This window comes from Atractosteus spatula, chromosome 4 (assembly GCF_055471065.1).
Source record: "Atractosteus spatula isolate fAtrSpa1 chromosome 4, fAtrSpa1.hap1, whole genome shotgun sequence".
In the NCBI taxonomy this organism is placed as follows: Eukaryota; Metazoa; Chordata; class Actinopteri; order Semionotiformes; family Lepisosteidae; genus Atractosteus; species Atractosteus spatula.
Window position 1 is genome coordinate 1,158,289 of NC_142709.1, and position 16,414 is coordinate 1,174,702.

A 16,414-nucleotide genomic window follows, 5' to 3' on the forward strand; every position below is an offset into this window, starting at 1 on the left:
TAATATTAGTTATGTGGATAGATTTTAGTTAGATAGGCATCGCGCCAGTAAATGCCAGCAGAGGAGTATGCTGTAATGACTTCACTGGCACTCTAGAACAGAGGTCTGTTCTCGTTTTTTTCCAGCCTCTTTCATCAGTTGAAATGCCATAGCCCTTTCAAGTTACTCAGGGAGGAGAATCGAAAACTACTGTGAAGCTAAGAATTTTGCTCTTTACGGAAAAATTCACTTCCCAACCCAGAGCTGCCCTTTCAACTGTGCAAAATACAAAAGAGTGAACATTTTATAATCATTAAAGTCACTGAAGCTGGGAATTATGACATTCTTTATTTTGCTGGTTGTATTGATACCAGCTTTTCTTGCATCAAAATGCCTTTACATTTCTATTTACATCTTCTTCCATACACTGTTGCTGGCACATTTCATTTACAAACACAAAATAAAGACAGTATGTCAGTTCATCTGTGTTAGTCTGACTCCATCTGTCACCAACAAAAAGCAATGGCATAAACACATTATTATAGAGCACACCAGTGTCCTAGGGGCACACAATATTGCAACCACCAGATACACAGAAACTGTGTTCTGTGCCATATTTCTAGTGCCATTTAAAAGTGTACTCTCCTCATGCTTCCCCAGTGTATAGCTCATTACAAATCATTTAGTTGCACAAGGACACATCAGCTACTGTACATCCTATACAAAAAATAATTGCTGTATAAAAGACATAGTGGTAGTTTATACAGTTTATACTGTATATATACTGTAACATTCTATGCATGTAAAATAAGAGAAAGCATGTTGAAGGTAAGACATTTTGTCTGAACAAAAAAAAAGATTCTATATTGATTTCAGCCTGTTTCTTTTTAGTTTTAACTTAGTTGTGCACTGCTGCTCAACCTGGTATAAAACCTATGTGTGTATGCTCTGTATACGGACACACCTTTCATGGGAAAACTCCTTTGCCTTTTTTTATATTGAATTCTCTCTGATGGGAGAATGTCAATATGCAAATCTCTTTTGCACAGATGGTGAAAAAAGTTCACTCAGAAGCAATCCTAAAATAACACAGTACCAAAGCAATATATTTAGGATGTATTATTTACTGCTGAATACTCTAGTATGAACTTTGCAACTCCAAAGTTTAGTAAATCACAACACGGCATGCAGCGTTAGGCTGAAAGAGCCATCGGAGGGCGGACTGGGACGAGGCTTGGGAAGGCGCTGTGTTCTGGTGAAATCGGCACTGGCCGATCTGCGTCCCAGAAAGGCCCTGAAGCAGGGGGGCGCCGAGCGGTGCTGTCTGCCCCCGCAGGAGGGGAGCCCCCCAGTCCTGCCTCACGTGTTGTTTGTTCTCGGTCACCAGGCCTCACAGCCGCCGCGGCAGCGGCCGCGGCCGCCACGAACGCCGCCATCGCTGAGGCCATGAAGGTGAAGAAGATCAAGCTCGAGGTCATGGGCAGCTACCACAGCAGCAATAACCAGCACGCGGGCGACTCGGAGAACGGAGACCTCAACTCCAGTGTGGGTGAGTGCGTCAAGCACCCCTTCACTCACTCCGCGGCCCCCGCCGCCTCACTCCCGCGCCGCGATTCTAACCTGCCTCGCGCGCTCATGCTCCGCTGGCGCAATCCCCCAGAGGCACGGCGAAGCCCCCCCCCTGCGGCGTCACGGGGGTCGGTCCGCGGGAAGAGTCCCGTACCGAGAGAGGGCCACGATGCCGCACAACCCTCTTCCAAAAACAGCAATCTGTCGGCGTTTAACCACTCCATTGCTTCATCAGAGCTATTAGGGTCCCACATAAATCAATATCATGATGAGGGCAGAGTTCCAACCAGAAATGTGAAGAGTTAGGAAGCTAATAAACATAATAATTACCGTTTTTTCTGTGGCCAAGAAAAGCATTGATATGCACTGTATTGGTTTACAGCTGTGAGCGGGCGAATCTCAGTGTGCTGTGAGGGCAAAGAAGTCAAGTGCCGTGCAGGAGCAGTGAGCGTGCCTCCAGTCAGCCGGTGTAGTTAGTGCAGCCGGGGAGAAGTAGTGGTTCATGTTCATTTTCATCACACCTTGTCTTTGGTCCGTGTGCACTTGAAGACTGATGTTTCTCTGACTTATTTATCCATCCTCTCATAGCTGATTCACCAACATCCATTCGCCAACAATGCAATGTGAAAAAAAGAATCTTTTGTATCACATAAAGCCGTTTCAGTGAATATATGAATGCTTTAAAAAATCTAAAAGCCCCATTTATGGGGAAAAAAACTTCCCAATGAAAGAAATAGAATGACGTCAATGCAATATTTCTAGAAGCAAACAAAGGAGAAAAGTATTTAATAATAATATAATTATTATGATTGATATCATAATATTTATTATATTAAGTATTTAATTAAGTATTTAAGTTGTACTTTTGTGGTTATACTCTACTAAATTGAATGTTTCAGACCTTGATTTTAAAACCAATAAACATTTTATCTGGTGTAATACAGAGAAAAATGGTCCATTCTAACTGTTGGAACATAAAATATTATTTTTCTGGGAAAGAAATCACAGCTTTAAAAAGGATTAAAAACTCTTTTTATTAAATGGAATAAGATCAAATATAGGAATTCCTGGTAGCTTTTAGTGCATTTTGATTATTATCTGAGAGAGGTCTTGATACACTGTAGCCAGTCTCACATCCTGAAATGGGATCTGAAAGGCTTGTGTAAGGGTAATTAGATTCCTTTGAATTCCCTGTTTAAGACAAACAGCACATTTCTAAACTGTTTTTACATCATGTGGTGGAAAAAATATTGTATATTGTATTACAGTACGTAGATTCCATTATTTAAAAAACAGAATTTATCTTGATAGAGAGGGGGATTTTAAATATCTCATACTTGGATCTTATTAAATTACTGCTAACAAAATGGGGGCTGCATTAAGACGTGCTATACACAGCACTGCTTGAACCAGAAAAAAATAGGCATAGTGTAAAAATGTAAAATAAACATATGTTTTATTGTTTCTCGGGCTGTGGCTCCCAAGCTGAGTGTTTGATTTATCCTTCAAAAGTTTTGAATGTGATTATGATTTGCTGGAATTCCTAGTCAATCTTTGACACCGTGTGTTCTGGAAACAGGATGTATTATAAACATGTTTAACAAAGAAAATGCATGGGGAATGAGGTCATAACTGCGAGAAAAAAATGAGGCTAGGAGGTCACAGAAATAAAGATAAATGTGAATAAGAGCAGCGAGGCCATGGCAATGAAGCTAATAAGAAACTGTTTTATCTGCTACAATTTAAATTGTAACCTTGAGCACACAGCCTCCCACTAGAATAATAATTCTAGTAAAACAGCCACTGAAGGTGCAGAAAGTAAGGCATTAGCACTCTGAGTAAAATATATGGCAGTGACGCCTTTCTCCCCCATCCACAATCAATTGGATTCTTTTACTTTAATATTTACTTGCAGCGATGAGATGCTAGTCTGCATGGTGATGAACAGTCTGCCACTGGCATTTGAAGGTGACCTGTCACTGCGTATGGACAAATCTCTCGCTTGCAGAAATGTACAAAATAAATCATTAAAGCAGGCAGCCTCTCATTCCTGGATTTAAATCACCTCAGATTTATGATTTGAATTAATGCTTCGTTTGGTCAAAGAAATGGTTGCCGAGACAAATGATGTGCGGTACTGAAGCCATCCTAATATTGATTACTGGATGTCTCTGCAATCTCTTGTTTATATCAAGCACTCTCTTGTGACAGGGTGGCCGATAGGAGCTACACAGACGATCAGGAGGAAAAATGTTGCAAGCTCTATTCAGCTAACTACATGAGTAGCAGATTGCTTGGAAATAGGATTGTCCACAGTATATTTCTGAAAGAAAGGAAAGAAGAAAGATTTTGAAACTATGCATAAGGAGAGCTTTGATGCTACTAAATCTATTACATATCAGGGGCATTAATACAAAGATAGCCTTTAGCCTTAAAAACATTTTAAAAATCCACATCTGTCACAAGAACATAATGCATAATGCATTTAATCACTGTTTTGATATTAAAGACTCTTCACATTACTTGCAGTGTGAAGCCACATTTTTACTTTTTTTCCTCTTCCTTTTATTTACCTTTATATTCCTAACGTTTTGGCATATGAATGCAACTGCACTACAGAATAGAAGATTCTGCTCTTGGTATTTATATATATATACTGTATCATTGACAGATATAGCCATGACAGTATTCAGTGAGAACTTTTTTGGCAGCAATCCTTTCTGACTATAGTCCCTGTTGTTAACAATACCAGCAGGCTGATTAATAGGAAATGAGTTCATTCCTATTTAAAATAAATTGCTCAAACAGCTGCTTCCAGAAAAGTAAGAAATAAGTTCCTGTCTTTTTAAAAAAATAAAATATAATGTTTCTTAAGACTGCAGTGTAGATGTGTTTATGTACTGTACACACCTTGCACTTTCCTGTTATTTGTGTTTAAATATAATTTACATAAAGAGTAGGAGGGACTAAAACACATTCTGTGGGTATTCATTTTTTTTAAATCGATGGAAATGACCATACAGATTGCTATGATAACAAAGGAAGACTACTGCTAATTTAAAAATTACAATTTTGATCTGTTATTTTAGATGTTAGTCTGTACGGTATAGCCTAAATAACCAATAAAAAGTCTGGACATACATATGTAAGATACAAGAATAGTTTGAATCAGTTAAAAAGTTTAACAAGCTGTACTGATCATGTTTATTTTTATTTTAAATTCTATAGAAATCCTTTATCAAATTATTGTACAGGTATACTTAGGGATAGCAACCAATAGCGTTTACTTTAAATTGCATAGATCTTTCATCTTTAATTACAGACCACTTTTACTGAAGAAAATCTATTGTGTTTATTTTGCTGCTGTGTTAAAAATAGCAGATGTGGCATGTGAAGGACATTTTGTGCTCTACTTAAATCATTTGTGTTGTCTCTATATAGATCTAAATTGAGCTGGCCAATGTTTGTTCTGCATTAAATATTCAAAACAATTACTCTCTTCTGAGTGCATCAGTGTTGTTAATTATATCAGCGAATGAAACTGAAAATCCAACTTTTTGCTTAAAATGTCAGAATATCTAGGCTGTTGAGCCCATTCAAGAAAAAAAAAACAAATTTTAATCTTTTTGATTTTCGTTTTGTGCTGGGAGAGTAGGTTATTGCAAAGACTCACAGGAAATTCCCTAATTACAGCTTGAAACCAAACAAAAACATCCCTTTGACATACTTGCTGCACAGAAAGAAATAGCGATTAATTCCTTCTTATTGAATTGACCTGAACAGAACCTTTATTGTCAAAAGTAAAGTTGTGGCCATTTCCCCCCTTCTTGCAGACACATGTGCACCTATTTAAAGAAAGGGAATATTTTATAGGCTCGGGAAAAAAAAAGTCTCTGAGACCTTGAGCTGAAGAAAAGGAAACTTTGCCTTGCTGGCCACTGGGTGCAGTTTTACATCTGATTCCTCGCCTCGGCAACGTTAATGGACCTCAAAGACTCTCCATAATTAGATGAGGGAATTGCGTGTATTATCAAGCAGATGATGCTACTATAATGAAACGATTGACAGGGAATTTAGGGCTGTGTACAACAGTCATTTAACTCCAGAAGTTAGTTACAAAACGCGGCTTTCGACATGGACTCCATTGAAAAGCCCTAAGAGAGGGAACAGTGACGTGCACTGCAAGCCGTGACAGGTGTCTCTTCTCAGTTAGGAATTAAAATAGAAGGAGAAATAGATGATGGGAAGGCATCCCACTATTCATAGGGTCATCCTGCTAATTCCAGCAGGCTTCTTTGCAGAAGGAGGCCAAGACTCGAGAGATGTGTCTGGATTGAGACCGCAGCTGTAACCACGATGAGCTAATTGGTCCTTATCTCACAGTCCCATTCATCTTCATTTTTTACCAATTACTGAGAATTATCTGTGTTCTCAGTTGGATATGAGAGTTAATCCTTTTTGGTTAAGCTGGTGGTACAGTTTTCAGATTTCAAATGCAGGGGGTAAAAAAGTCGGGGCAAAGCGAACTCAGTAAACACCTCATTGTCACTGTAGTGAATCCATAAAAAAAACAAATCACAAGAAATGAAAAAAGGGTTTAAAAAATATTCAGTCTCTGCAAAAGATGCATCAGAAAACAAGATAATTAGGGTAAATGTAGTTCAGGAGCTTTCTAAAAATTATCAACAAATTAGTCACTGCTTTGTCTTGGTTCAAGTTTCTCATTTCTGAATGTAGCATGTAAATTGATTTATCTTGTGCAAAACAACCTGCTCATTACTGACTTACGGAATGGATGTTAACTCTTTGTGCATCACCATTTAAAATTTCAGTGATGTTGTATAATAGAAGACAGTAGTTATTTTACTGATTTGTTTTGCAGTTTTTGATTAAACAGAACATTCTATTAATCCTGATTTGTTTCTCCCACAATTATATTGCCCCTTTTGGTGATGTCAGTAACATTCATATGTAAATTAATATAAATCATATGTATAATATACGTATATTTTCTCAGATTCTTGGCATTGATTTTTGGCAATAGATAGACAAGGTAGGGGTTAATTAAGTTCTTATCTTATATTGGATGCATGTTCTGCAAGGAAAAGCTATAATGTACTCTGTGCCATACAGACTGCATATGCAATAGCACAGCCATAACTCACAGCAAGATAAAATAAAGCTGTTGATTTTCAAGAGTCCTGCTGACGAACGCTAATGGGATCATTACTGTTTTTATTCCAGAATCTAATATGGTATTGAAAGCTTTTGTAGACTGCAAAATGCTTCAAATGTTTCTGTCTAGAACGTAAATGTTACACACCATAGAAAGACTGCATTTAACTTGGGGATGTCTAAGAACAGCTTATAGAGGCTGCATTGAAATCAAAGATATGGATCTGCTCAGTCACACACTGTACCAGCTGTCATCTCAGTCTGACTGCTGTGATTTAATTAGTCTGTTTATGTCCTTTCTAATAATATTTCCAACTCTGTAGAAGGGCAAACCCAACAAGAGCCCTTGTTTGTCTTCTATGGTACTGCACACACTGAGGAATGATGGTGTTCGAATTTCCACGGTGGAATATCTGTTTCTGACACTTCGAACTGTTGATAAGGGTTGGGCAGAGGGCTGCTACAGAAACCTCCACAGGGCTCATATTAATCATATAATTTGATACATATTAACCTTAGTGCAGTAAGAAAACTAAAAAGAATGCTGGAATGGTTAGGTTTTCATTTTTAAGCTTTATTGTTTCACAAAAATTAATTTAAGTAAAAAACTCAAAGTCTTTTTTTAAGACTCCTGTCACTTTTAATACTCCTGTAAAGACAAAACTGTATTTAACAGTAAGAGAAGTTTCTTGGGCTAACTTATTCAGAGCAATGCTGTTAGAGATTTCTGTTCCTGGGAAGCAGGTGCCTGATAACTGTAGAGCATTGCTAAGCTTTAATGGAATTTTGAAGATAACTTGATAATCATTTATTTTTAATGAAGTCGAATAGCTGTTATTAATTCTGGTTGCATTGGCAGTTTAGCATCAGCATAAAATTGAATATGCATGCCGAAGAATCCACACGCAATAGTTATGTACACAAATGTCTGCTACTGTGGAAATGCTTCACAACGTGAACATGCATTTAAAATTATTTCTGTAATGATCCATAGAAATTTCATTATGAATGATAGCATTATATCAGAAATATTAAGTGTGCTTAACTGGTACATGAAATAGTGCAGTGCTTTTTTTTCTTACTGCTGTCTCCTTGTGTTACCTCAAAAGATGAACACAAGTATTTAAGAAAAAAAAATACTGACCAGTTTGCATGTCACTCCCAATCAGCATTGGGTTGCATTTTTCATTAATTGGATAAATTAATTTGGAGATGTTTGATTGCATGATGATGAATTCATTTAGCTGTCCCTTTTTAGTAATCTCTGTCAGGTTGAATTTACAAGTGGAACTGAGTGACCTTTGGAAGCTGAATAGATAAACAATTTGAAAAGACAGTGTCACTTGGTGTAAATTTGATACAAGAAATAAATAACATTCAGCCTTTCACAGATGATAAGCATTTACTTCTGTTTCATAATTTCTAATGTGTGTATAATCTATAGTAGTAATGCTTACTCAAGTTTTCTCATTAATGCAGAGATACTGTATAATAGTATCTTATATCACCCATTAAAAATAATAGATTTCAATTGTTTCAGTTGTATCTTTAATTAAAAGAGATTTGGGTGGAATTAACCAGAGTTAATGGGAGTCTCCCGCCATTACCACAGTTTTAACAAAAAGAAAACAGAAAAAGCATATCAAATAAGATATTTGAAAACTTTAGGATGACTTAATGTCTATATGCCAGCTTTATCATGGTCTAAAATTTTAACACAGTTCTGTGTGTTCCCTTTATAAGAGGTCTAAAGATCCCATTGGAAGGGATCAGGGAATTTTTTTTCGTAATAGACAATTTGGCTTGAGATGCAGAAAAAAAACTATAATAATTGGGTGCAGGTTTTAATACCTGCATAAAAAACGTTAAATTGTTCTTGGTATTAGACGTTAGAGATAGTGCATTATAAATTTTCTTGAAACAATAGAAGAGGTAACAGATTGACACTTTATCATCAGTTCACATCTGTGTTCAAACTGGCACTTTTTCTGTAGCCTGCTTTGGTTACATTGCAGTTATCTAGTTTACTGTGCTTAGTGTCAAAATTCTTAAATTCGTTTTTGAACTTTTCAACTGATCACCATTGGTAGGATGGAGTAAATATACTGTATAAGGTGGCGTTGATGAGTTTTGGCTGTCATGACTTTTACCTCTTTATTATACAATTTAATTATTAAAATGCCGTTGATTCACAGGCAGTCTCGGCATTTCTAGTAATGTGGCTTTGTAGCTCTTAGTCCCATATTTGCATTTCCTTACAACCCTGAAATTTCAAAATACAGTACATGCCATAAAAAAATATAGCTACATGTATGTGCTGTTTGTACAACATTCTAATTCATCTTCTCTCCCAAATCCTCTGGATAAATGCTTTTAGCCTTCCAAAGCAGTGCAATTATAAATGTACCTGTGTGGGAATTCCTAAATTGATTGCTTATTTCTACTTATTGTTCTTCATTGAAACAAGCATTTATCATCCTTGGATCAATAATAAATGATTTTGGTGTTTTCTCAATAGTGTAACAACTGAATTTGTGATCTCTCAAATGCTTAAACTAGTGTATCAAGAAAGGGTCTTAGGGTTGTATTGTGTACTTTTACATGTACTGTACATTGTAATTTGTGATACAATGCGTTTTTTAGAAATACAGGATATTTCATACATAAAAAATACATGCCCTTTGTTTTAAGGCTGACATGCTAAAAACCTTAATTTTAGTGGATAATGGATTTTGATTGTGTAAGAATTGGTTTGTTAGTATTGTCTAGTCACTGTCTTTGTATTTGATTTGAATACTAGCTGATAATTCATAATTGATTAACTGGTTTGATATACATATACATTATATTGCTTTGAAAGTGGTTAAAACAAATTAAAGAGAAATCGAAATTCTCTTTTTCAGACACCTCCAAAGGCAGTCAGGTCTACTTTCTTCTTGTTCATTTTATACTTCTGTGCATCTAAACTTTTTTCACAAAATAGAAGATGTTCCAGTAGGACGTACAATAGCTGTTGTGAGTTATGGATTAGGATCGTGAGTTATGGATTAGCAGACTATGTCTGCTGCCTACATGTGACATTGGATAGACTAGTGTCAGCAGAAAAGATACATTGATAAATGAGTTATTTTCTTTTTCGTCTCTTTTTTCATCACCCAGTCTATTTTGCCACTGTGTGGGTATTTAAACAGTCACTGTCTCTTTAATAAGATAATAGTTCATCTGTGTGTTCCTTGTAGCTGGTAAGCAAAGACTTTTATTGCAGGTAGTAAGATTATCTGTCACAAAACATTAAATTAAAGCATATGACTACACTGTGGGGGATGTTTCCTTTTTAAAATGCTGGCCCATAAAAGCCTCTAACAGCTCCTTTGTGAATGTGCTATGGCAGAATCGAGGAAGAATCGTACAAGATTAAATCTGCATACTCTGATTTATATTGGGACTTTTTTGGGTGGAAGCACAACATACTGTACTGTACACCCCCCTTCTCTTGTTCACTTTAAACTATAAATAGTTTTCCAAATCCTTTAAAACATTGTCTATGTCATTTCTTTTAAAGGAAGATTATGAATAGAGTCATTTCTAGCAATAATAATAAAAAAATGACATCCATTATCTAATTGAAGGAGATGACCCACTGACCAGATGCAACTGGATTTACTCAAAAGCAATATGGTAGCAGGGTATTTAGTGATTGATAATACTGTTTAATGTATTTTGTTTAAAAGCCTGACCAGAATGACAACCAGCCAGCATTGACTGAAAGCAATCTTTTTAAAAGGGACTCTGCTAAGTATCAGATGAAAATGATTCCTCTGTCTGGTTGTGTGTCAAAGCCTGTGTGGGTTTTATTGATTGTTCTTGAATATATTGCACCCCTGATTGAAACAGCTGCTAGTAATGTCTTTTTCCTCACAACACCGGCTGTAGTTTATTGTGAATGATAAAGGACAAATTTAAACTGAAACCAATTCAAATACAGATTAAAGCCTCCAGTCTGCAATGCATGCTGAAGGCCAGTGTCTTGGCATGCCTGGCCATCTGTAGACTACTAATTATGCTAATCAGATTGGGGTTACCACTGGTTCTGGAGCTAGGTATTCTCTGTGTGAGTTCGCCTTGGTACGACTGACATTAAACTTGTCCTGAAACACATAATTCTGAGAAGAAATGAATGACTGCAGACAAAATAAGCAATCACACACGGGTATACACAGTGTAATTTAAAAAAAACCCAACAAGGGTTAGATTGGGATTTTGAATGGTTTATTTTGTATGCTCATGTAATGTTTTATTACCCCCTCTGGTATTGGTTATAACAGAAGTAGTATTTTTATGCACTAACAGTATAATGTTTAGCTTTTTTAAGGATAACTCTGTCATATGATCTTAACTTTATTCAAGGCACACAGACTTTTTTTATTGGATCTTAATCAACTTGGCCTAAGTGGGATTTCAGGATGGAACAGTGGTCATTAACACTGGCCAGATTAGGGCTCTGTTAATTACAATCTGCAGATAAAGCAATGGGGGGAGGGAGTGAAGCTTGGAAAAGCTAATAAAAAGATGCACCAGATACATAATATGCAAATAATGAAAATACTTTGTGGATATATACAGTATATTCTTTCATGTCTAGCTGGCATGTTACAATACATCTGTTTTGTGCGTTTGTTTACAAAGTGTTTTGTTTTGCAGTCTTTCTTTTTTGAGTTACCTGCTGTAATTCTTATATACATATTTGTCAATATTTGTCAATCTTTCACATATCGCTGACTGAAAGCAGATTAATCTTTTTTTTAAGGAGAAAAAAGAAGCACTCAGATTGTTTTTGGTAAAATAGTTGTTGGTAAATCTGTGGTGTTTTGAACTGACTTTTCAATGCCAGTTCCGTTAAGAAAAGTAAAAGAAAAGAACCATTTTAACGAAGAAAAAGATATTTATAGAACTGCTTGACCAAAAAACATAAAAAGAATAAAACAGAGAACAATTATTACATGCACGTCTAAGCTTTTTGGGAATATTACTAGCCAACCAGTTTCTTAGGAGGAAATAAAACCAAATTAAATGTTTACATTTTGTCATACTCCAATTTAAAATATGTACACTGTACACTGTATATCCTTATCTACTGTTCATGTCACAACCTTAGGGAGCACAGAGTGAAATCTAAGATATCTTCTTTGTTTAATAAATGTGGCTCTAGTACACTCTTTAAATATACTGTAAGTAAACCAATTTTCAGCCTTATTTCTTTTTGAAATATTCCTAAGTGTTTCTTTTTTTAATGTTGGTCTCTTCTGAATGTCCTTTCAAATGGTATTAATAAAGCTCTATCACCTATCTCACAAAGGGAGGCTGTAAAAACAGCATTTATAGTGAGACCAATTTAAGTGTTGAAAACAGTTTTTTCTTTATTAATTCCCAGTCTGCACAGCAAGTAGTATTATTGGAACAAAATCATTAAACCATCTGCCGAGGACAGCTGCTATGCCTTTATCTTTTTGCTGAAAGCACAACTGAATACAACTTGCCTTTTGTAGTCTGTCTTCTGGATAATTCTTATGACGTGCTTTACTTTGATGGCTTAAATAGAAGAGGTGTTCTTACTTTAGCTTGCTAAATTCAAGTTTGTTCTACTTTTATGTTTTGTTTTTATTTTTTTATTTTTGCTTCTTTCATTGGTGCTCATGAAGTGTATGTCTGTTTTTAATCTGTGACAGCAGTTCTATACCTTCCTATACCTCATACAAATTATTCATCAAACAATGCTAAAGTTGGTGCCTGTGATAATTGAATGAGATTTAATTCAGATACAGGGCACCTTGATTCCTATATTCTAAAGTAACTGAAGCACACACAAATGGTTTTTACAAGTCTATTTACAAGTTCCTGAAACAATAAGGAATGAACCTTTTTGATGTTTATTAAGTAAAGGATAATTTTATATTTAATGACACTTCATTTCAACGTTAGATCCATCTCCAGCCTTTTCATTTATGTTTATTTTGAAAAGCATTGTGCACTTAAAAAAATAATGATATGGTTAGTTAGAGCTTTCAGTGCCTAAAGGTTTAGTTTTTCATAAACCATCCACTTCCTCCTTTGGATAGCATAAATCTTTCACTTAACCACTACAAAGCCCTCTTTTCAGACCTAATGCACAGATCCCTGCTATTTGTGGCAGCACCTTAGTCTGGAACATAAACCAGGTTCTTTGTCACGACAACATTTTTTCATTTTATTAGGGCAGTTATTTAGTGCAGATATCTGCTTGTATTAAATTAAATGAATCCTTTTTTCTTCGTAAAATGAAAGCTTATGTGCTGTTTCACATTTTCTTTGTCAGACCAGAGAATTGATGGAAAGAACTACTTGGGACATTCAGAATTACAGTATATACTATATAAACAATTACAAGAATTCTAAATATAATTAAATCTTGCTGAGAGAAAAAGCAACTTAGAAAAAAAGCACAACAGTATTTTATTGCATTGTAAGAAGGGAGGAGGGGTAGTTTGTCTGTAGTTTCTTTACCTGACTCAGGCGGAGTTCCCTCTGAGATAGAGTCCGTCCCAAATATGAGTTCTGATCTCAAGTTTTCTTTCAATGTTTGGGCCTCATTATTGATTGTTTTCTTCTCTTTTGGACTCAGATACTTTTGAGACAGGAGATGTATTGCTGTTGTGGGCATAAATTCAGTTTCCTGAGTTAGTGACAAAAAACTGTGATGCTTTCAGAATGGATTTTCAGGCTGGAGTTGATCAATATATTAGCCCTCCCACTGTTCACAAAATACAGATCCAGTACTTGCAGGGTTGGTTTCTATTTGGTAGACTGAAGAAACCTCTGGCAAACTAAAATTTGCTCTAGTGCCATCTTGGTAATTTGCCATTGGCTGATGTACTGTATGTAGTTTTTAATTCAGACAATAATTACAGTTTTCTTTTAGTGTACCGTGCTGCTCAGTTACTATGTACTGAAATTATGATCATTTCATATGTATTGATTTTACTTGCACTTTGAAGGGTCTTCATTCTGAAAAACTTGGAAACCTTTTTCCTATAATCTCCTTTTTTCTTATACCAATGAACGATACTGTTGGTGAATAAACACGTGGACATACAGTATGTAGTATAGAAATATTTGCTAAACCGATGGTATTGTGAGAATAATCTGGGAAACCCTGCTGAGTTCTATGGCAAGAATACTAAAGATATTGAATGTTAACTGTTAGCTCAATTTGTTTTCCCTCCAACAGATGTCTGTTACCTTAGATTTCTGTAAGGAATAAGAACTGATTCCTAAATCAAGAACATTTACATATATTATCTGTTAGTTTGGATGCTACTTTCAAAAAAGATGTAAGTCTGATGATTTTAAAAGATGGCGATAATGACGATGTAACAGGCCTTTAAAAAAACATGAAGTTAACCACATCACTTCAACAATCCAAGTATGATGCCTACAAAGAGTTGTAATATTGCTGTAGACTTTCAAACAAAGAAGAGATAGGCTTGAAATCAGTCATTTAATTAGTGTGGGATCATTGCTGTGGTTGATGCAGGCAATTATACATTCCTCAGGCATCTGCTGGTTTTATTTCGCAGGGGAAAGCTAATATTTTTTTGGTTCTGTCTGTTACAGTATATCTTTCTTCTCCGTTTAAGAGAAGGTAAATAGCAGAGACAGACAGCTTCATTAGACAGCATCTGACGACCGGCAGGCGTTTTGTCGTTTAAATAGTAGGCTTTTACTAGAGGGCTCACCAGCGACCTCAGATCAATTACAGCTGACATTATTGTTTGTTGTGAGCTCTTCCAGGATATAGGACCAAAGACGAGGCCAGCTTGAGCAGCGCTGAAAATGTAATTTTCCTCCTCTTTTGCTTTCAGCCTACAAACGATAAATCATTCAGTTGAAGAGATAATAAAGCACCAAACGGGTGCTGGTTTAATTTTTGTCAGGGGAAATCTTCAACACTTACTGGAATAATGTAAAAGGAAAGGGGGCTATCACTACAGAGTTAGATCAAACACTGTGCAGCTGAGATTTCATTCAGCACTGCTGAGGTTTTTCATTAATTTTTTTTCTTTCCCAGAATAAAAAAAATGCTGCGTATTAGCTTTAAATGTGTTTTCTTTCCTGTTAACTAACACAAGATGAAAAGAGCTGTGAATAAAGTTACCAGTCCTTAGAGACAACTGCATAAATAGCCATTAAATGTACATGATTCATCTACAAGTGTACGCAATAATATTTTACTGTTCTTTCCAGAATTTTGTGGTGTATTCAAAGCATTTAGGTGTGTCGGTAATGAGAAGATCGGGAAATTAACCATTGAAATACATGGAAATGGGCCTCCCAAGAAGCTCAGCCAGTAAAGGACTGATCCAGTGTGGGTTGAGCTCTGTGATCGCAGGTTTGACTGGGTCATGTCACTAGCCAGCCACTACTCCTCCAGTGTTAGTGCATAATTGGCTCAGTGTCACCAAATGTTGTACGTTATGTAGGAAGGTGTAGGAATGTAGGAAAGTCGGCCAGGTCACACTAGGGTCTCGTCAATGCTGTGATCCCTGCGATGCATCTCTCCTCCAGTCTGCGCTGAACGCCCAGCGTGGGGCTGTGGGACCCCAGACGTGTTGACAGGCGAGCAGGTGAGGAGTCCATTTCCACCTCCTCATCCTGTCCTGTGCGGCGTGGAGATCGGGAGGAGCCGAGACGTGCACAACACACAACCGGCTACTCAAAATCGGGCAGCAATTCGTGAATCTATTTCTTTTAGAAGAGAAAAAAATTAGGAGAGTTTTCTTACTAAATAAAATGAAAAGTTCACTTTATGTACTGGTAATATTTGTAATCTCTGTGTGAGAGTTCTCCTTCTTGTCTCTAGTATGTCAGAGTCCATGCATCTCAAGGGAAGTCTTACCATGAGGGTTATATAAGGCTGACACATTTAATAAAATACATGTATCATTATTTTTTTGCATAAATAATTTTTTGTCAGAGGCAGACATCTGTATATTTTAGAATATCGTAGTGAAACTGGCAGAGCACAGTGTGCCTTCTGATTCGGTCTTAAAGTTCCCTTTTAATTATTAGCTTTCTTTTGCTCATTGCACCACAAAATTAAATCTGCATATATATGTACTTTAAACTCTGTTTATTGAGAAAGGCTTCATCCTTATAGTAAACTTAAGAATTATATCTTTAGCTTCTTTTGGATGATAATACGCTTTTTGTTGAGAAACACAATGTTTTAAGAGCCTTATTGTTTTATGATTCCCTGTAAACAAGCCTCCTGATAATTTACAAAAAATCTATATGCTGACTTTTGGAATCAGCTATGCGTCGTCAGTGTATTCATCACACTTGCTTTTCTGTTTGAATTAATTTACACCTTCAGATTTGCACTCACAGCTTCCCCCCGGGGGGAGCCTGTGTGTTTAGCACACACCTACTCTTTGTTAAATCTAGAACTGAAGCTGTGGCAAACTCTGGCAATTTTGTAATCCAGTTGCCCGGCTGCGTAAAGTCTTCTAATTTATACTGCAAATGGGACTTTATCTGACGTGGTTAATTCTTTCAGATGAATCGTTTCTTCAAATAGCTCTCTGTTTACGAGAATGTATGTATTTTACTTGTATGGCATATCCTGTACGCCAATAATAGCACCATTTTTCAGAGA

The 16,414-nt window shown here is 36.3% G+C and overlaps 1 protein-coding gene across 4 annotated transcripts in view; it reads left to right on the forward strand.

Moving 5' to 3' along the window:
• LOC148835581 (dachshund homolog 1-like) overlaps positions 1–16,414 on the forward strand; it is a 194,862-nt gene that overhangs the window by 102,574 nt on the left and 75,874 nt on the right. For 3 of the 4 annotated variants that reach the window (XM_088913118.1, XM_088913119.1, XM_088913121.1), the window contains one exon: positions 1,367–1,528. The exons of the other annotated variant lie outside the window; for it this stretch is intronic. In XM_088913118.1, coding sequence (XP_088769244.1) covers positions 1,367–1,528 — 162 coding nt within the window. The remainder of the gene's footprint in view (positions 1–1,366; positions 1,529–16,414) is intronic. 4 annotated transcript variants of the gene reach the window in all.